The sequence below is a fragment of the Ranitomeya imitator genome, chromosome 1, assembly GCF_032444005.1.
Source record: "Ranitomeya imitator isolate aRanImi1 chromosome 1, aRanImi1.pri, whole genome shotgun sequence".
Lineage (NCBI taxonomy): Eukaryota > Metazoa > Chordata > Amphibia > Anura > Dendrobatidae > Ranitomeya > Ranitomeya imitator.
The window spans coordinates 450068655-450091504 of NC_091282.1; the positions used below are offsets into that span (position 1 = coordinate 450068655).

The window sequence follows — 22850 nt, forward strand, 5'->3', positions numbered from 1 at the left end:
TGAAATAGATTTAGCAAAGTGAGGCCCGACTTACTGAACAGACCGAGGATAGGAAAGGTTACTTTGCGGTCAGCACAAAAACCTACAAAAAGACCACGCAGAGGGCGCAAAAGACCCTCCGCACCGACTTACGGTGCGGAGGCGCTCCCTCTGCGTCCCAGAGCTTCCAGCAAGCAAGACAACAATAAAAATAGCAAGCTGGACAGAAAAATAGCAAACCAAAGAAATACAAGCTGGAACTTAGCTTCTGCTGGGAAAACAGGTCACAAGAACGATCCAGGAGTGAACTAGACCAATACTGGAACATTGACAGGTGGCATGGAGCAAAGATCTAAGTGAAGTTAAATAGTGCAGCAGCTAACGAATTAACCTTGTCACCTGTGGAAGGAAACTCAGAAACACCCACCAGAGGAAGTCCATGGACAGAACCAGCCGAAGTACCATTCATGACCACAGGAGGGAGCCCGACAACAGAATTCACAACACATAACCCTTCCACTTGACCAGGTACTGGAGTTTCCGTCTCGAAATACGAGAATCCAAAATCTTCTCCACCACATACTCCAACTCCCCCTCAACCAACACCGGGGCAGGAGGATCAACGGATGGAACCACAGGCGCCACGTATCTCCGCAACAACGACCTATGGAACACATTATGGATGGCAAAAGAAGCTGGAAGGGTCAAATGAAATGACACGGGATTGAGAACCTCAGAAATCTTATACGGACCAATGAAACGAGGCTTAAACTTAGGAGAGGAAACCTTCATAGGAACATAACGAGACGACAACTAAACCAAATCTCCAACCCGAAGTCGGGGACCCACACAGCGCCGGCGGTTAGCGAAACGTTGAGCCTTCTCCCGGGACAATGTCAAATTGTCCACCACATGAGTCCAAATCTGCTGCAACCTATCCACCACAGTATCTACACCAGGACAGTCCGAAGACTCAACCTGCCCTGAAGAGAAACGAGGATGGAAACCAGAATTGCAGAAAAACGGCGAAACCAAAGTAGCCGAGCTGGCCCGATTATTAAGGGCGAACTCAGCCAAAGGCAAAAAGGACACCCAATCATCCTGATCAGCAGAAACAAAGCATCTCAGATATGTTTCCAAAGTCTGATTAGTTTGTTCGGTTTGGCCATTTGTCTGAGGATGGAAAGCCGAGGAAAAAGACAAATCAATGCCCATCCTAGCACAAAAGGATCGCCAAAACCTCGAAACAAACTGGGAACCTCTGTCCGAAACGATGTTCTCCGGAATGCCATGCAAACGAACCACATGCTGGAAAAACAATGGCACCAAATCAGAGGAGGAAGGCAATTTAGACAAGGGTACCAAATGGACCATCTTAGAGAAGCGATCACAAACCACCCAAATGACCGACATCATTTGAGAGACAGGGAGATCCGAAATAAAATCCATAGAAATATGCTTCCAGGGCCTCTTCGGAACCGGCAAGGGCAAAAGCAACCCACTGGCACGAGAACAGCAGGGCTTAGCCCGAGCACAAGTCCCACAGGACTGCACAAAAGAACGCACATCCCGTGACAAAGACGGCCACCAGAAGGATCTAGCCACCAAATCTCTAGTACCAAAGATTCCAGGATGACCAGCCAACACCGAACAATGAACCTCAGAGATAACTCTACTAATCCATTTATCAGGGACAAACAGTTTCTCCGCTGGGCAACGGTCAGGTCTATCAGCCTGAAATTTTTGCAGCACCCGCCGCAAATCAGGGGAGATGGCAGACAAAATTACCCCCTCTTGGTCAAATCAGTCAACGGTTTAGCAACACTAGAAAAATTACTGATGAAGCGACGATAAAAATTTGCAAAGCCCAGGAACTTTTGCAGACTCTTCACAGATGTTGGCTGAGTCCAATCATAAATGGCCTGGACTTTAACAGGGTCCATCTCGATAGTAGAAGGGGAAAAAATGAAACCCAAAAATGAAACCTTCTGAACTCCAAAGAGACACTTTGACCCCTTCACAAACAAAGAATTTGCACGAAGGACCTGGAACACCATTCTGACCTGCTTCACGTGAGACTCCCAATCATCCGAAAAGACCAAAATACCATCCAAATATACAATCAGGAATTTATCCAGGTACTCTCGGAAGATGTCATGCATAAAGGACTGAAATACTGATGGAGCATTGGAAAGCCCAAATGGCATAACCAGGTACTCAAAATGGCCCTCGGGCGTATTAAATGCTGTTTTCCATTCATCGCCCTGTTTAATACGCGCAAGATTATACGCCCCTCGAAGATCTATCTTGGTGAACCAACTAGCCCCTTTAATATGAGCAAACAAATCAGACAGCAGCGGCAAAGGATACTGAAACCTGACTGTAATTTTATTAAGAAGGCGGTAATCAATACAAGGTCTCAAAGAGCCATCCTTCTTGGCCACAAAAAACAACCCTGCTCCTAACGGTGATGATGACGGGCGAATATGACCTTTCTCCAAAGATTCCTTTATATAACTCCGCATAGCGGCGTGTTCTGGCACAGATAAATTAAACAGTCGGCCCTTAGGAAACTTACTAACAGGAACCAAATCAATAGCACAATCGCAATCCCTATGAGGAGGTAGGGCACTGGATTTGGGCTCATCAAATACATCCCGGTAATCCGACAAAAACTCCGGGACTTCAGAAGGAGTGGACGACGAAATAGACAAAAATGGAACATCACCATGTACCCCCTGACAACCCCAGCTGGACACAGACATAGATTTCCAATCCAATACTGGATTATGGACCTGTAGCCATGGCAACCCCAAAACGACCACATCATGCAGATTATGCAACACCAAAAAGCGAATATCCTCCTGATGTGCAGGAGCCATGCACATGGTCAATTGGGTCCAGTACTAAGGCTTATTCTTGGCCAAAGGCGTAGCATCAATTCCTCTCAATGGAATAGGATACTGCAAGGGCTCCAAGAAAAAACCACAGCGCCTAGCAAACTCCAAGTCCATCAAATTCAGGGCAGCGCCTGAATCCACAAATGCCATAACAGAATAGGATGACAAAGAGCAAATCAGAGTAACGGACAAAAGAAATTTCGACTGTACCGTACCAATGGTGGCAGACCTAGCGAACCGCTTAGTGCGCTTAGGACAATCGGAGATAGCATGAGTGGAATCACCACAGTAAAAACACAGCCCATTCCGACGTCTGTGTTCTTGCCGTTCAGCTCTGGTCAAAGTCCTATCACATTGCATAGGCTCAGGTCTATGCTCAGATAATACCGCCAAATGGTGCACAGCTTTACGCTCACGCAAGCGTCGATCGATCTGAATGGCCAAAGACATAGACTCATTCAGACCAGCAGGCATGGGAAATCCCACCATGACATCCTTAAGGGCTTCAGAGAGACCCTTTCTGAAAATTGCTGCCAGGGCACATTCATTCCACTGAGTGAGTACAGACCACTTCCTAAACTTCTGACAATATATCTCTACCTCATCCTGACCCTGACACAGAGCCAGCAAGATTTTCTCTGCCTGATCCACTGAATTTGGTTCATCATAAAGCAATCCAAGCGCCAGAAAAAACGCATCAACATCACGCAATGCCGGATCTCCTGGCGCAAGGGAAAATGCCCAGTCTTGAGGGTCGCCACGTAACAAAGAAATAATGATTTTCACTTGTTGAACAGGGTCACCTGAGGAGCGAGGTTTCAAAGCAAGAAACAATTTACAATTATTTTTGAAATTCAGAAACTTAGATCTATCCCCAAAAAACAAATCAGGAATTGGAATTCTAGGCTCTGACATCGGATTCTGAACCACAAAATCTTGAATGTTTTGTACCCTTGCAGTGAGATTATCCATCCAAGAGGACAGACCTTGAATGTCCATATCTACACCTGTATCCTGAACCACCCAGAGGTCTAGGGGAAAAGAAAGGCAAAACACAGTGCAAAGAAAAAAAAATGGTCTCAGAACTTCTCTTATCCCTCTATTGAGATGCATTAATACTTTGGGCCACCTGTACTGTTATGACCTGGTGGTTAGGACAATAATGGACCTGGTGGTTAAGAGCACACGGGAAGACCTGATAGTTACAATAATACAGGACCAGCTCTGGGACATGGGAACTCTGCTGACCGCAATCCCTAATCCTATCACACACACTAGAAATAGCCGTGGATTGCTCCTAACGCTCCCTATGCAACTCGACACAGCCTAAGAACTAGCTAGCCCTAAAGATAGAAAAATAAAGCCTACCTTGCCTCAGAGAAATTCCCCAAAGGAAAAGGCAGCCCCCCACATATAATGACTGAGTTAAGATGAAAATGACAAACACAGAGATTAAATAGATTTAGCAAAGAGAGGCCAGACTTACTGAACAGACCGAGGATAGGAAAGGAAACTTTGCGATCAGCACAAAAACCTACAAAAGACCACGCAGAGGGTGCAAAAAGACCCTCCGCACCGACTCACGGTGCGGAGGCGCCCCTCTGCATCCCAGAGCTTCCAGCAAGCAAGACAAAAATCAAAATAGCAAGCTGGACAGAAAAATAGCAAACAAGAGAAAAACAAGCAGGAACTTAGCTTCTGCTGGAGAAGACAGGTCACCAGAACGATCCAGGAGCGAACTAGACCAATACTAGAACATTGACAGGTGGCATGGAGCAATGATCTAAGTGGAGTTAAATAGAGCAGCCAGCTAACGAATTAACCTCGTAACCTGTGGAAGGAAACTCAGAAGCCGCAGCCCCACTCACAACTACCAGAGGAAGCCCATGGACAGAACCAGCCGAAGTACCATTCATGACCACAGGAGGGAGCTTGACAACAGAATTCACAACAGTGAACTGCCAGACAATCTAGCCAGGCAGGATGCATACACCAGATTTTAGAACTATTTGAGGGACCTATCTTCACTTTAACCACTCTTGTGGAATGACTGGAAATGCCCCTAGGTGTATAATTATAATTATTATTAATAATATAAGATTTGGAGATTCATAGGCCAGATTTATCCATCAATGATTCTGTCAAGCGTCTGTGCTTTGCATTCAGCTTGTTTGTCTGCCAAACCACAACAGATACACCTTTTCTCTGGTTGTTTAGTTTCTGATATCCCTGCTTCAGTCTTTATAGACTTGGCGCCAGGCGCAGCCTCCTCAGCACTGTTTGTTTTGAAATCTGCACTCTTTTGTCTTGCCTGGGGCAGGCGCAGTGAGCGCTGCCCGTCTGTCCTCATATGCAGTCTCGCTGACTGCGCCTTTGCAGCCGCCCTGCTTGTGAATCCCAGCCCCTCAGTGTCTTATGATTTATTCACACTGCAGGGCTGGGATTCCTGGGCATGCGCACTGCGACCTGAGTGAGTGGCTTAGACACGCAGTGCGCATGCCCAGGAATCCCAGCCTCGCGCTGTGAATAAATCATAAGACACTGAGGGGCTGGGATTCACAAGTAGGGCGGCTGCAAAGACGCAGTCAGCAAGACTGCATATGAGGACAGACGGGCAGCGCTCACTGCGCCTGCCCCAGGCAAGACAAAAGAGCACAGGCGCAGGCAGATTTAAAAAAAAACAGCACTGAGGAGGCGACGCCCGGCGCCAAGAAGACTTGAGTGACGGCTGTGTGGCGTCTGTAGCAGGGGGGAAAGACCTGCCTCCAGGACTTGAAGACAGGTATTTCGGACAAATTAAAAAAACTGATTATTTCTGCATTTACAGCACCAGTAACTAAGAGCCACCTTGTCAGAATGCAGCCTTACTGCTGCACAAGGTGGCTCTTTTAGGTTCAAACGTCTGGTGGGGGTGACAGGTTCTCTTTAAGCACTAAGTCGCAATCTATAGTTGGAACCGCCCGCTAGGACCCTGGGGTACTGTCCTCGGGCCAGGTCCTGTGGTCGTTAAAGGGTAGTCACAGTGGCAGTAACCCAGTCTGTGTCCTTGGGTGTCGAAGTTAAAGGGAAGGTCTTTTAAGGGGTTGTTGTGAAAAAAGAGTGTTTGTGATGCCACCTGTGGTATTCGGTCAGGGATGACCGACAATGCTTAAAGGGGTTCTCTGGAGATGATGTTATTGCAGCAGAGATGGTATGGCTTCCCACAGGTGAGGCTTAGTCCCCAGGGCCCCCAGTGACAGGCGGTGTAGTGCTGAAAGAATTGTAGGACACTAGGTTGCAGTCTCTTTATCTTTTACTGGTAATATGCAGCCACAGTCCAGGGTACGGATCACAGGTGATGGTGAGGTCTGGCCAGCCTGGAAGCAATTTTGAATTCCCCAGCCAGGTGGGGTTGGAAGCCTTCCTTACTGTGCTGTGTTGTAGTCCCTTGCTGCCTAAGGCTTCACACAAGGTCCTCGCTTTCTCTCTCTCTGTCCTATTAATAGGACAATATCCTTATGGCAGGCAACTCGAGCCTTTTTACAGGCATCCCTATTTGCGGCAATTCCATCCTCTATATGCTGCTGTGCCTTCGGGTGTAGTTGTGAACAGGCAACTTGGAATCTCCTGCCCGCTGGTTTCTGCTATGGGGCATTCAGTTACCCCCACAACCTCGGAATTCCGTCCTCCGGTATTCTGCGCTGATCCTGGAGTGAGCCCTCTCGCAGCTCCACTCCCAGTATCTTTTGTTGTGAATTCCGTTCTGGAGCTCCCTCCTGTGGTTGCTAATGGTATTTTTGAGAGTTCTGCCCTTGGGCTCCCTCTGGTGGTTTCGAGTGGAACTGCTGCTCCTTTAGGTAGCTGTAGCAGCTGCCTTCACTAATCGCCTTGCCTGGGTTTGTTATTTAAACCTGCTCTGGGCTTTAGTCCATGCCTGCTGTCAATGTTCTTGGTTGGATTTGGTTCTCTCCTTGGAATTTTCATATGGCCAGTCCTTGTCTGCAAAAGATAAGTTTTTGCTAGTTTTTGTTTGTCCATTTGTTTGGACTCTATTGCTTTGCAAATATGTCTCTTTTTGTCCAGCTTGTCACTGTCTTATTCAGGCTAGCTGGAAGCTCTGGGAAAGCAGATTTGCCCCTCCACACCGTGAGTCGGTGTGCAGTTCATTTTTGTAAACTCTGCATGGATTTTGTAGTTTTTTATACTGACCGCACAGTATCCTTTTCTCTCTGTCTATCTAGTTTAGTATTGGCCTCCTTGCTGAATTCTGATTTCATTTCTATGTACGTCATTTCCCTCTCCATTCACAGTCAATATTTGTGGGGGGCTATGTTTCCTTTTGGGGGTTTTCTCTGAGGCAAGATAGCTTTCTATTTCCTTCTTTAGGGGTAGTTATTTCTTAGGCTGTGAAGAGGTGTCTAGGGAGAGTCAGGAACATCCCACGGCTATTTCTAGTGTTGTTGTTAGGATTAGGGACTGCGGTCAGTAGAGATACCACCTTCTCAGAGCTCGCTCCATGTTGCGTTTTAGCCACCAGGTCATATCAGTGTGGCCTCTTAACCACCAGGTCATAACAATCTTTCCTCTCCTTTGCCTCTGCTCCCCTCACAGTCTCTCACAGACTGCTCTGTCAAGAGCTGCAGAACAACGTGTCTGCACGGCTCCAGCTCTCCTCTCAACTGACTACCTAACTCCTCCTGTAGCCAGAATATATAGAATAGAATATACAAACTGGATAAGAGCTCCCCCTTCTGGCCTGGAGCCAGAACAGTGTTGTATGTACATGTTACCTGCTAAAGGAATCCTTGTCGCTCCCAGGCATGGCATCACCCTCCCCGTGAGGAAGGCAACACCACTGTAACAACCGGCTTCCTGGGGTGTTACATATACATGACCATTCAGTCCTATGGGGCATACACGGGAATCATGACTGTGAGCTTCGCACACTATAACAATTCAGCCATGTACAGTAATATAGCGAGAGGCCCGGCAATGCCTTGAAAAACAGTATCTCTCAGTAGATCAGCATTTTGGCTGCAGATAAATAACATTTTTTGACAGGTTCTCTTTGATTATATTACATTATAAACATTGAAACTAAAAGTACTAAATGCCATTATTGTTTCACTAACATCTAACTGTAATGCACAGTATATGAAAATATAAAGGGATTTTATGGTTCCAGAGAACCCCTGGTGCAATTTGTTGTTTTGTTTTGTTTCTTTAGCTTCCTTTCTTAATTTGTGTTTTTATTGAACATTTTTGCGTTTTAACAAAGTAGTAAAAATAGGCGCATATTGTAATGGAGTAAAGCAAGTTTTTACAATGATCTTGCCATGTCAGAAGGGCAATTTGTTTAAAAAAACAAAAACAAACAAACTGTGCTTCATTCACTTTCCCCATGTCCACCACTGAGCCTCTGCTATTTTTTGAAGCGCTGACGCCATTTTGACAGTGCTACAGCCAATTACTGAGCTCAGTGACCTTTCCCTTGTAGATGGCACAATCTGCTGACAGACACTGGGCTCATTGATTGGCTGCAGACTGCACCTGGGGACATGAGTTTTCTTAAAGCAGAAAACCTCCTTTAACTGCATGAGACTATGATTCCACTGATAATTCAACATGGACTTCTTTTTTTTTTAGAGAGAATGGTCATACCAGAAAATGAGACAAGATCAGCTGTTATCAATCCAGAAAGAGAATATCGTTATCAAACACGATCTAGAACAAGGAAGAATTCAGCAAAGATCAAAACCACATACACTACTTTTTTAGAGGAAGTGTACATAATAGAAAAAGAGGGAAAATGTGCTCTGGAGAATCCAGAAAGAGAATATCGATATCAAACACGATCTTCAGCAAGGAAGAATTCAGCAAAGATCAAAACCACATACATTACTTTTTTAGAAGAAGTGAACATAATAGAAAAAAAGAGAAAATGTGCTCTGGAGAATCCAAAAAGAGAATATCGTTATCAAACACGATCATCAGCAAGGAAGAATTCGCCAAAGATCAAAACCAGAAAATAGTGGTAAATATATCCTTCATTATTTTGACTTCTGAGATATCTAACCCCTTAGTGACTGAGCCAAATTTTTTAAATCTGACCAGTGTTACTTTGTGGTAATAACTCTGGAATGCTTCAACATATCCCATTTATTTTTAGATTGTTTTTTTCGTGACACATTGTACTTTATGATAATGGTAAAATTAAGTAGCTATGGTTTATGTTTATTTATAAAAAATATCAGACATTTTACAAAATTTCAAAAAATAGCAATTTTCAAACTTTGATTATGCCTTTAATCCACAGTCATACCACACAAAAATATTAACACATAACATTTCCCCCTTGTCTGCTTTACTTCAGCACCATTTGTGAAATGTTGTTTTATTTTGTTATCATTTTAGAAGGTTTAACAATTTTTTTCAAGGAAATTTTCAAAACCTATTTATTTGGGACCAATTCAGTTTTGAATTGACTTTGGGGGTCCTATATATTGGAAACCCACAAAATTGATACCATTTTAAAAACAGCAGCCCTCAGCATATTCAAAATTGCTTTCCGGTAGTTTATTAACCCTTCAAGTGCTTTTCAGGAAATAATGCAAAGTGGCAGGACAGGAGTGAAGAAATTTATTTTTACCATGTAAATGCTGATAACTTATGAATAGGTGACTATAGCCGGCAGACTCTAAGGCCTTTATGTGGCAATGAATTGCCATGGCAAACATCAGCACCACATGATCAAGATCTCAGGGTGCCGATGGGGTTAAAGAGGGTGCTCTCACACTCTGTTAACCATCTAGGTGCTGAAGTCATTATTGACGGCAGCATTAAAGGAGTTAAACGGCTATAGTCGGTACCAACATGGATCGTGACTGATGCAGCAAAAGTTGTCAGCTATAGTGTATAACCGATATGGCTTGTCACCCATCGGGGGCATGCTATTCTCTTATATCTCAGGTCAGTAAAAAGACGTATTGGTGGTCACTAAAGTGCTAACTTCACCTAAAGCAACACAAAACCTAGAAATGGCTAAGAAAATGAAACATGATAAACACATCTAAAGCATTTATCTAAAGGATAGGATTATACAATTTGAATAGAAACAGGGGTTATCTCCATCCCGTAGAAGCCTGTTTTCACATTTCTGATCAGGCATCATTTTTTCTCTGATTGTTCCACTCCTGATTTTGTCTTTCAAATACTGATGTAAAATACTCACCAAATAACGTGTGAACGTGGCCTTAGGCCTAATTCACCAACACGCACTTAAGCACATATGTGAATAAAATGGTGCCATCAGTGTTGTGCATCAGTGTGTCCATGGTGAGCATGCAGCTGTGACCGGAGTTAAAAAGTTTACCTCCAGTCACAGGCGTCGGCTGATGGGACTACTACTCCCATCAGGCTACGCCTGCTGTCACTAATAAAAGCGAGAGCAATCGCAGGCTTATGGGAGTATATAGTGCAGCGTCTGCACTACAACAGGTAACATCAACAAAAAATGATATGGGTTCCCTTCTGTGAGGAGATGGCCACTTACTAAAGACTATAGGATGAATGGACATAGAGTGGAGTTCAGGGCTCTAAGAGATACAGACTTTTTCCAGCATGGAACACCTGTTATATCGATATTATTGTAATTTAACCCCTTAACGACCAGAGGTATTTTTGGTATTTCATTTTTTGCTCCCCTTCTTCCCAGACCCTTTATCTTGTGTTGTACTTTTGAATGACACCATTGGTTTTACCATGCTGTGTACTAGAAAACGGGGAAAAAAATTCCAAGTGCGGTGAAATTTAAAAAAAAATGCAATCTCACACTTGTTTGGCTTTTTTACCAGGTCCATTAAATGCTAAAACTGACCTGCCATTATGATTCTCCAGGTCATTACGAGTTCATAGACATCAAACATGTCTAGGTTCTTTTGATCGCCCGTTATTGCATTTTAATGCAATGTCGCAGCAACCAAAAAAAATTTAATTCTGGCGTTTTTACTTTTTTATCGCTACGTCGTTTAGCAGTCAGGTTAATCTTAATTTACTTGATAGATCGGACGATTCTGAATGTGGCGATACCAAATTTGTGTATATTTGAATTTTTTTTTCTTATTTTATTTTGAATGGGGCAAAAGGGGGATGATTTGAACTTATGTTTTTTTATTTTTGTATATTTTTGTAAACATTTTTTTTTTACTTTTGGCATGCTTCAATAGTCTCCATGGGAGACTAGAAGCTGCCACAGCTCGATCGGCTCTGCTACATACCGGCGATGATCAGATCCCCTGTATGTAGTAGATTACTCACTTGCTATGAGCGCCAACCAGCGGGAGAATCACAATGGCAAGTCAGTTTTAGCATTTAGTAAACCTAGCAAAAAAGCCACAAAAAAAAAAGCCAAAGTGTGGGATTGCACTTTTTTTGCAATTTCACTGCACTTGGAATTTTTTTTCCCATTTTTCTAGTACACGCCACGGTAAAACCAATAGTGCTGTTCAAAAGTACAACTGGTCCTGCAAAATAAGCCCTCACATGGCCAGAAAAATTAAAAAAAAAGTTATGGCTCTTGGAAGGAGGGGAGCGAAAAATGAAAACGCAAAGCCGAAAAAAGCTTCGGGGGTCAAAGGGTTAATAAAAGAATGTTTTCAGGGAAAAAAATTGGTGTGGACTCATTCGCAATTTTCTGTGCCAGAGAGGGAAAGTCAGTGACTGGGGGACCAATGTTTGTAGCCTGGGAAGGGGTTAATACCCATGGATCTTCCCAGGCTATGAATCTCTGCCCGCAGCTGTATATATAGCCTTTACTGGCTATTAAAATAGGGGGACCCCCCAAAAAATGATGTGGGGTCCCCCTATAATTAATAGCCAGAAAAGGTTATGCAGACAGTTGCGGGCTGAGAATCATAGTCTAGGAAGGGACCATGGATATTGCCCCCCCCCCCCCCCCCCGGCTACAAACACCAGCACTCAGCCACCCCAGAAATGGCGCATCTGTAAGATGCGCCAATTACGGCACTTAGCCTCTCTCTTCCCACTGCCCTGTAGCGGTGGCATATGGGGTAATAAGGGGTTAATGTCACCTTTGTATTGTAAGGTGACATTAAGCCGGCTTAGTAATGGAGAGGTGTCAATAAGATACCTATCCATTACTAATCCTATAGTATGTAAAGGGATAAATAAACACACACACACACATGCAGAATAAAGTATTTTAATGAAATAAAACACTTAATAATATTTGCCCATGTTATTGTTATTGCCATTCCAAGCAAAGCCCTTGATCTCCTGTAAAAAATTAAAAATAATATACCAACATTATACAGTCAGTCCCACGCCGTAATCCATATCTGATGTATATACAGTTTACAACTGCTAATGCGACTGTCCTGGCTTTAAACTACTGGAGAATGAATGAAATGCTGGGAGCAGAGCTTCAGTGACTTGTCGTGCCATCAGTGAAGCTGCGCTCCCTGCCGGCATGAACTCAGATGAACTCTTCACGGTGGGAAAATCAGCTGCAATTGCGTTTAGTATGTGGAGAGTGGCAGGAACTTGCCGCTAGTATGTTATTGCTGGCTGTGGGTTTTCTATAAGGGGCAATTTGTACCCTTAGTTGTTATTTGCTGTCAATTTCAGATCTAAAAAAAATAATATTGTCCCTTATCAAAAAAAAGTGAATTTAAAATTAAAACTATTTCTATTTATGTAGTTAACAAAATCCACAACCTGCAGTTTAGTCCGTTTCCATACAAATATCAAGTCATCTATAAATCTGCTGAACCATATGATGTTTTTTCTAAAGGGATTATCATCATTAAGCAGATGCTAAGTTAAAACAAATTAAACAGACTAAATTTGCTAACATAGGTGAAAATTTAGCTCCCATGCTCCCACCACTTTTTTGTAGGAAGAATCGATTATCAAAATTGAAATAATTATATTTTAACAAGAAATTTGTTTTCAAGATGCCGACAATTCCATGCTCCTCCAAGGGAATCAGAGTTCAGAAGAGTTGCATACTTTATTCAGGGCTATAAAACTTTACTGTTTCTAGAAAAAGAAATCTGTGGCAGATTGCAAAAAATCTTTGTCGCAGTATCATAAGGCCTAAATTTATCCAAGTGATGTGACAAACTGGTTAGTGCTTATATCATGGGGAATGCAGGGGTAAAGTCCCACCACATCAAGAGTTAACCAGCTATAATCCTGATTCCATTTGAATGTCTCAAAAACCTCCACCACAGATTTAGTATCTTTAATGAAAGTAGGTGTATCAAAGGCTAGTGGTTGAAGGTGATGGTCTACCCAGGAGCCAATTCTTTCCCCCTGTGCTCCTATCCCTGCCACAATCGGTGTCCAAGGAGGGGGAAATGTGTCTTTATGAATCTTGGAGAGGGAATGATAAATTGGAACCACTGGATGTTCAACATAAAAATAATCTGCTAGCTTCGTATTGATAGCCCCTGTGCAGATTCCTTCCTGTATGAGGTTATACAATATTTTGTTGAACTCCTGGGTGGGATTATTTTTTAATTCAACATAAATGTTCGTGCTTTCCAAATCTTCCAATAAAGATTTTTTTATATAACCCAGCATTAAGCAGAACAATAGTGCCTCCTTTAACAGCTTGTCGAATGAGAAGGTCTTGATTATTTTTTATTTCAGACAGAGCTTTTCTTTCTTCGGGAGTTAAATTATTATAGGTGGTATTTCTTGTTTTTTCAATATTTTTTTTCAAAATAATCAATTCCTTCTCTACTAGTTCTTCGAATTGATCCAAAACCGCAGGGCGTGATTGTATCAGATAACAAAATCGTTCATTTGAAAATATACTATTTGGGATAACAATTCTTTCACAGTGGGGAAAAAAAGAATTGTCAGCCACCAATTGTGCAAGTTCTCCCACTTAAAAAGATGAGAGAAGCCTGTAATTGACATCATAGATAGACCACAACTATGCCAGTAAAAATTGAGAAATCAAATCCAGAAAATCACCTTTTCTGATTTGGCAAGATTTAATTTGCAAATTATGGTGGAAAATAAGTATTTGGTCATTAAAAAAAGTTCATCTCAATATTTTGTTATAAATTCTTTGCTGGAAATGACAGAGGTCAAACGTTTTCTGTAAGTCTTCACAAGATTGGCGCACACTGTTTGTGGTATGTTGTCCCATTCCTCCATGCAGATCTTCTCTAGAGCAGTGATGTTTTGGGCCTGTCGCTGGGTAACACGGACTTTCAACTCCCTCCAAAGGTTTTCATGTGGTTGAGATCTGGAGACTGGCTACGCCACTCCAGGACCTTCATATGCTTCTTACAAAGCCACTCCATTACTCCATTGTTGCCCTGGTGGTGTGCTTGGGATCATTATCATGCTGAAAGACCCATCCATGTTTCATCTTCAATGCCCATGCTGATGGAAGGAGGTTTGCGCTCAAAATCTCATGATACATGGCCCCATTAATTCTTTCATGTACACAGTATCAGTGATACTGGTACCTTTGCAGAGAAACAGCCCCAAAGCATGATGTTGCCACCCCCATGCTCCACAGTAGGTATGGTGTTCTTTGGATGCAACTCAGCATTTTGTCTCTTCCAAACACGATGAGTTTTGCTCCTACCAAACAGATCTACTTTGGTTTCATCATACAATATGACATCCCATCAATGCCCATGCTGATGGAAGGAGGTTTGCGCTCAAAATCTCATGATACATGGCCCCATTAATTGTTTCATGTACACGGATCAGTGATCCTGGTACCTTTGCAGAGAAACAGCCCAAAAGCATGATGTTGCCACCCCCATGCTCCACAGTAGGTATGGTGTTCTTTGGATGCAACTCAGCATTCTGTCTCTTCCAAACACGATGAGTTTTGCTCCTACCAAACAGATCTGCTTTGGTTTCATCATACCATATGACATCCCCATGCTGTACAAGTGATCAGTCTGCAAAAGATGATAGTCCCATTTTGGGACAAAAGTAGAAAAGTTTAAAAAAAAAATTGTAAAAATATTTAGTAAAAATATGAAAAATAATAATGAAAAATCAAAATATTTGTATAAAAAAAAAAAGCAATAAAGGTACACATATTTGGTATCACAATGTCCGCAACGACCCGACCTATAAAACTGTCCCACTAGATAACCCCTTTAGTGAACACCATAAAAAATAAATAAAAAACAAGACAAAAAACAATGCTTTATCATTATACCGTCGAACAAAAACTCAAATAAAAAACGCTAAAAAAATGGATATAAATAACATGGTACCGCTGAAAACATCATCTTGTCCCACAAAAAACAAGCCGCCTTACAGCTCCTTCAGCGGAAAAATAAAAAGTTCTAGTTCTTCTCAGGATAAAGGAATGCAAAAATAATTTTTTTCTATAAAATAGTTTTTATTGTGTAAAAGTGCCAAAACATAAAGAAACAATATAAATGAGGTATCGCTGTAATTGTTCTGACCCAAAGAATAAAACTGCCTCATCAATTTTACCACATGCAGAGTGGCATAAATCCGCCCCCCCACCCCCCCAAAAAAAAGGAAATTCCTGAATTGCTGTTTTTTATTAATTCTGCCTCCCAAAAATCGGAATAGAAAGTGATCAAAAATGCCCGAAAATGGTACCAATAGAAATGTCAACTCAAAATCAAAAATATTATCTCTCTCAAAATATGGTAATGCAAAAACTATTTTTTGCAATAAAAAGCATCTCTCAGTGTGTGACAGCAGCCAAACATAAAAACCCAATATAAATATGGTATCACTGTAATCGCACCAATGATAATAATAAAGTTGTCTAATCACTTACACAAGGAACGGCGTAAAAAATAAATAAAAACAATTATTCACCTGCTGTTGATTTTTTTCATTCTGCCTACTAAAGATCGCAGTAAGGCTCGTTGCACATTTATCCTGCGCTGAGCGCTTGCACCGAGGTTTCGTGTAAATCTCAGAAATGTGTGATTCAGACAAACCTATGGCTGAAGATTCCCTATAATGAGGCAGACGGAAGCACTGTGGATGCCATCTAACCCGTGATCTGGCAGTGTCTGTTTTTTTAGGATTGTTTAACAGTGCCGTCAGCCACAATTTTGTGCACTTCTGAAAAGGACACCACTGAACAGAGGCCAGACAGTGTCCAGCAGGGTCGCACTGGCCATCGGTCAGTTCTGGCATTTGCCAGAGGGACCGCCACCTGCCGTGGGCCGCTCCCTCTGCAGTAGCCCCTTTGATGTGGCGATAGGAGCCGCTCAGGAGCAGGAGAAGGAGGCGTGGCCTCAACTGCTCTTTTCATGCAAACATCAGCAGGGACTGGAGTCAGCAGTCAGGAGGAAGAGTGGAGGTAAGCTGGGCTGGGGGCAGGGAGGCATTAATCCCTGGGCTATCTCCCAGCTCCTGCTCATGGCTGGGGATAATTTACATACCTCTCCTAGAGGCTGCACCAGGCACAGCTGCTGTCTGTAGCACCCAGCCAATGAAATCAAGCAAGGGAGCTAGAGAAACCAATGGGAGGAGGTGGACGGGGCCAGTGCTGTGAGGAGAAAAAGACTATGGAAGATTACAGCACTGAGCTCCTCCAATAGAAGCTGCTGCCTTCCCTCCTCTGCTGTATCAGTGCTGGAGAATGCAGGGCTGAGGGTGAGAGGATTAGTGCTAGAGGATGCAGGGCTGAGGGTGAGATGATCAGTGCTGGAGGATGCAGGGCTGAGGGTGAGAGGATCAGTGCTGGAGGATGCAGGGCTGAGGGTGAGAGGATCAGTGCTGGAGAATGCAGGGCTGAGGGTGAGATGATCAGTGCTGGAGGATGCAGGGCTGAGGGTGAGAGGATCAGTGCTGGAGGATGCAGGGCTGAGGGTGAGAGGATCAGTGCTGGAGGATGCAGGGCTGAGGGTGAGAGGATCAGTGCTGGAGGATGCAGGGCTGAGGGTGAGAGGATCAGTGCTGGAAAATGCAGGGCTGAGGGTGAGAGGATCAGTGCTGGAGGATGCAGGGCTGAGGGTGAGAGGATCAGTGCTGGAGAATGCAGGGCTGAGGGTGAGATGATCAGTGCTGGAGGATGCAGGGCTGAGGGTGAGATGATCAGTGCTGGAGAATGCAGGGCTGAGGGTGAGAGGATCAGTGCTGGAGAATGCAGGGCTGAGGGTGAGATGATCAGTGCTGGAGGATGCAGGGCTGAGGGTGATAGGATCAGTGCTGGAGGATGCAGGGCTGAGGGTGAGAGGATCAGTGCTGGAGAATGCAGGGCTGAGGGTGAGAGGATCAGTGCTGGAGAATGCAGGGCTGAGGGTGAGATGATCAGTGCTGGAGGATGCAGGGCTGAGGGTGAGAGGATCAGTGCTGGAGGATGCAGGGCTGAGGGTGAGAGGATCAGTGCTGGAGAATGCAGGGCTGAGGGTGAGATGATCAGTGCTGGAGGATGCAGGGCTGAGGGTGAGAGGATCAGTGCTGGAGGATGCAGGGCTGAGGGTGAGAGGATCAGTGCTGGAGGATGCAGGGCTGAGGGTGAGAGGATCAGTGCTGGAGAATGCAGGGCTGAGGGTGAGATGATCAGTGCTGGAGGATGCAGGGCTGAGGGTGAGATGATCAGTGCTGGAGGATGCAGGGCTGAGGGTGAGAGGATCAGTGCTGGAGAATGCAGGGCTGAGGGTGAGATGATCCGTGCTGGAGGATGCAGGGCTGAGGGTGAGAGGATCAGTGCTGGAGGATGCAGGGCTGAGGGTGAGAGGATCAGTGCTGGAGGATGCAGGGCTGAGGGTGAGAGGATCAGTGCTGGAGAATGCAGGGCTGAGGGTGAGATGATCAGTGCTGGAGGATGCAGGGCTGAGGGTGAGATGATCAGTGCTGGAGGATGCAGGGATGAGGGTGAGAGGATCAGTGCTGGAGGATGCAGGGCTGAGGGTGAGAGGAGGGCTCAGGCCTGTGTGTGCAACCACTAGCAATGGAATTGAAATCCCCTGCTCTTAGAAAGTAATGTCACATGAAGAAATCCAGCTGCCTGCAGAAAGGAGTGAGTATATATGTGTATGCGCAATGTGTACAGTGTGTATATGGGCAAGTCATGTGTCTGTAGTTTATGTATGTGTATATATATATATATACAGTATATATATATATATATATATATATAAGCACCTTATGTGTCTGTATATGTAATATATATATATATATATACATACATATACACTGTATATGTGTATATACTGTAATGCTGCAGAATCATGACCCCCTGGTTGCCCACCCTTTATTTCTGCTACTTGCATTTTACTGCCCTGTGTTGCAGATTTGAGGAAACAAGTCTATTTTTAAAGGGAACTTATCTCCAGTGTTTAAGTCTTTCAACAAATTACGCCACCTTTATCACCTCTGTGCTGCATTACACTGACATGTATAATGACTCCTGACCCCCTGTTTACCCCCATACATAACATTTTATTTGCTCTCACGCTGTATTTAAGGTAAGGCTGGTCAGGCGTCATCTCTGTTGTATGCTGCTCACCTGTACTTAGACTATCTAGAGAGCAAGATTACCGAAGTTACAAGAAGAGTGCCTGTGTTCTTAAAAATGCCAGGGCTGAATTTAAGTCCCAGTCCGGCCCTGGAGTCCAGAGTAACTCTGCTGCCTCAATATGGTGAACAGATCCCTTGGGGGTTTCATCTGAATTATGTCACACAGAGATTTAGATGGAAACTGCAAATTAAGTGCTCAGTGTATAGCGCCGGATAAATGTGATCCCAAACATTATGTAATGTGTTCCCAATAAAAGCTTCAACTCAAGCCACAAAAAAAGCAAGCCCTCACTCAGGTCTGTCATCTGCTAACAAAAATATAGGTGGACTCCACATTACTGGTAGCACAAAGGCTCTGGAAAAGTGAAATGGCTCCTCAACCGCCAAAAGAAATTCAGCAAATTCTCCACTCTCAAATCCAAATGCCCCCCTCCCTTCTGAGCCCCACAGTGTGCCTAAACCACATATTGCGTCCACGTTTGGCATTTTTGAAGTGTTGAGAGCCAGCCTAACTTACGGGTGCATGCCTCCAGAAGCACGGGCTGGGCAAAACGTACTGGTGACTACAGCATACTGGTGACTACAGCGTACTGGTCACTACAACGGTAGTTTGCAAATTTCACTCGGCAACATTCATTGCTACTTGTTTCTGGAAAATACCCATGTAGTAAAAATCGTCACTTCACCTGTGCTACACCTGGTTCTGTACCTTTGCATGGTTCCCAGTGGGGCTCCCGCTCTGTGCTGGTCCCACACCATCCTACTGCAGCCCCGCCTTCTCTCTTCCCCCTGCTTCCTGTCGCGTGGTCAGCAGGTCCTCGGGTAGAGTACTTAGGTCACACACTCGTGCTCCCGGTCTCTTAAAGACACAGCATGCATTTTTCAAAAGTGCTTCTGACCAATGGCATGTTAGTAATTACTATTTCTAGCTCCGCCATAGGGAGGGTGCCAGAGCAACAAGTATCCTCTGTTGCTAGCTTCTGGTTTCAGCTAGTGTGTGCTTTAGCTTCTGAAGTGTTCTGCCAGTGCTCCGCTTACACTGTTTGTCTCTGTAGAATATCAGCTATCTTTTACCCGGCTATCCTGGACGACGACCGTTCTGTCTACACCAGTTCCGTTACGTCCCACCATTTAGCAATCTGCATCTCTGGACAATGCCAGTACCACCTGTGTCAGCTCCACGATATCTGTTAACTCTGCTTGTCCATCTGTCCCGCTGGGACAGCTGCCACGTGTCTGGGGTCTAACTGGAGGTAGCACCCGTGTCTCCCATTCTAACTCTGTATGAGGGGTCTTACCACGGGTGTCTGAGGCTCACGTAATCATGCCCCCGTCGGAGCCCCCGGACCGTGGTCCTGAGGTTCCACGATAAAAACCGAATGTCACCTTCACCACCTGTGCCTCCGCTTCCATTCATTACAACCTGTAGATAAATTCCCCAAGAGGTATAGTTTCAAAAATGGGGTCCCTTGAGGGGGATTCTGCTCTTCTATCAATTAGGGGAGTCCACAAACTGTCCTAGGAACATCTGCGCTCTAGGAGGCCAATAGTGCGCCGTTCCTTCCAAGTCTCTCCGTATGGCTAAGTAGTACTGTACAATCACATATGGGGTATTGACACGTTCAGTAGAAATTGTGGGACACATGTTGGTGCCATTTTTATCCACTTCTTGTATGAAAATGTAAAATCTGGGGCCAAAACAAAATTTTGTTGGTAAAAATGTAGTTATTTTTTCATCACTGCCTAATGGTATAAAATTCTGTGACATACCCATAGTGTCAATATGATTACTGCACCCCTAGATGAATTCATCGAGAGGTTTAGTTTGGAAAATGGGGTCACTTATAGGGGGTTCTGTTGTTCAGGCACCTCATGGGCTTTCCCAGTGGGTCATGGCACTTGCAAACCATAGCAGTAAAATCTGGTGCTCCTTGCCTTCTGAGCTTTGCACTGTGCCTGAAAAATACTTCCCGATTACATGTAGGGTATTGGCACACTCAGAAAAAAATGGACCTCAGTTTGTTGTAAAAAAATCCTATTATCCCTAAAAAAATTAAAAAAAACTTAAGACAAAAACAACATTTTAGTGGTAAAACTGTAATTCATTCCTTCTTCACAGCTCAGTGGTATAAAATTCTGTGAGGCACATGTGGTGTCAATATGATCAGTGCACCACTAGATTAATTCATTGAGGAGTGTAGTTTTTAAAATGAGTTCACATATAGGGGTTTTCTGTTGTTCTAGCACCTCAGGGGCTCTGACAGTGTGACATGACACCCTCAAACTATTTCAGCAAACTCTGAATTCCAATATGGCGCCTCTTCCCTTCTGAGCTTTGCACTGTGCCTCAAAAGTAGTATTCCCCCACATATGGGGTATTGGCGTACTCAGGAGAAATTGCACAAATTGTATGGTGCAATTTTTCCTCTTATACTTATGAAAATGTAAAATTTGGTGCCTAAATAAAATTTTTGTGGGGAAAATTTTATTTTATTTTTTTAATTTTCACGACTCAACGGTTATAAACTTCTGTTAAGCACCTGGGTGTTCAAGGTCTTCACCATGCTTCTAAATACATTCCTTCAGGGGTCTAGTTTCCAAAATGGTGTCACTTGTGTGGGGTTTCTACTGTTTAAGCACATCAGGGACTTTCCAAATGGGACATGACACCCATTAATTCCAGGAAATTTTACATTCAAAAAGTCAAATGACGCTCCTTCCCTTCTGAGCCCTGCCATGCGCCCAAACAGTAGTTTTCTTCTACATATGGGGTATCGTTGTACTCTGGAGAAATTGCACTATGAATTGTATGGTGCAATTTCTCTTATAACCCTTTATGAAAATGCAAAATTTGGGGCTAAAATACATTTTTGTTTTAGGAAAATCTGATTTTATTATTTTCACGGCACTACGTTTCAAACTTCTGTGAAACACCTGGTGGTTCAAGGTGCTCACCGCCCATCTAAATACATTCCTTGACATGTCTAGTTTCTAAAATGGGGTTACTTTTGGGGGGTTTCCGCTGTTTATGAACATCAGGGGCTCTCCAAATCAGACATGACATCCCTAATGATTCTTGGAAATTTTACATTCAAAAAGTCAAATGACACTCTTACTTTCCAAGCTTTGCTGTGTGCCCAAACAAAGTACCAATAGACAATTTAAATGTATATGTAAGTTGTGAAAGAGCTATGTTTGTAAAAGATAGATTCAATACTGGATGGTTTGTATTTGTTTCTTCTAAATTTTAAATTGGCTATACTGCCTCTACAGCCCTGGCAAAAATTAAGAGACCACCACATCAAAACCCTGTCATGGGCAGCCCAATCTCCAGACCTGAATCCCATTGAAAACCTCTGGAATATAATCAAGAGGATGATGGATAGTCAGGCTGCTGTCACACTATCAGTATTTGGTCAGTATTTTACATCAGTATTTGTAAGCCAAAACCAGGAGTGGGTGATAAATGCAGAAGTGGTGCATATGTTTCTATTATACTTTTCCCCTAATTGTTCCACTCCTGGTTTTGGCTTACAAATACTGATGTAAAATACTGACCAAATACTGCTAGTGTGACGGCAGCCTTACAAGCCATCAAATAAAGAAGAACTGCTTACATTTTTGCACCAGAAGCAGTGTGAAAGACTGATGGCAAGCATGACAAGATGCGTGAAAGCTTTTTTTTTAAAATAATGGTTATTCCACAAAATATTGATTTCTGAACTCTTTCTGAGTCAAAACATTAGTATTGTTGTTTCTAAATTATTATGAACTTGTTTTCTTTGCATTATTTGAGGTCAGAAAGCACTGTTTCAAAAAGCACCAGATCAGCTTACGCTGTACAGTATATTACAAAAGAAAAAACAGATTGAGCATGAGATTTCTAAAAATCCCATCCACTTTACTGAAACTGTAAAACGCTGCATTTTTTGACTAGCAATAATACACAGTGTCAAAGACACCCCAACAACTCATTGTGTGAATTTTTTTTTTAAGAAATATGAACAAAAAAGCACTACATCTGGAATTATTTTTAAATTTCCTAGAATTTACTATACAATGTACCGTATATACCCGAATATAAGTCAAGGCACCTAATTTTACCACAAGAAACTGGGAGAACGTATTAACTCAAGTATAAGCCTGGTAAACATTGGCCTGGTATGCATGGCTCCTCATTTGTATCCTGGTATGCATGGCCCCCTCATCTCTATCCTGACATACATGGCCCCCTCATCCGTATCCTGGTGTGTATGGTCTCCTCATCCCTATCCTGGTATGCATGGTCTCCTCATCTCTATGCTGGTATGCAGGGTCTCCTCAACCCCATCCTTGTATGCATGGCTCCTCATCCCTATCCTGGTATGCATGGCCCCATCATCCCTATCCTGTATGCATGGCCCAGATCAGAAAAACATAAAAAAATAAACCATTATACTTACTTTCCTGCGCTCTCTCACAGCGTCTTGTTCC

At 43.5% G+C, this 22850-nt stretch overlaps 1 protein-coding gene across 3 annotated transcripts in view; it reads left to right on the forward strand.

The window, feature by feature from the left end:
* LOC138675854 (uncharacterized) overlaps positions 1 to 22850 on the forward strand; it is a 204780-nt gene that overhangs the window by 149483 nt on the left and 32447 nt on the right. For all 3 annotated transcript variants that reach the window (XM_069764440.1, XM_069764449.1, XM_069764459.1), the window contains one exon: positions 8505 to 8892. In XM_069764440.1, the coding sequence (XP_069620541.1) occupies positions 8505 to 8890 (386 nt within the window). In that variant the 3' untranslated portion in view covers positions 8891 to 8892. The remainder of the gene's footprint in view (positions 1 to 8504; positions 8893 to 22850) is intronic.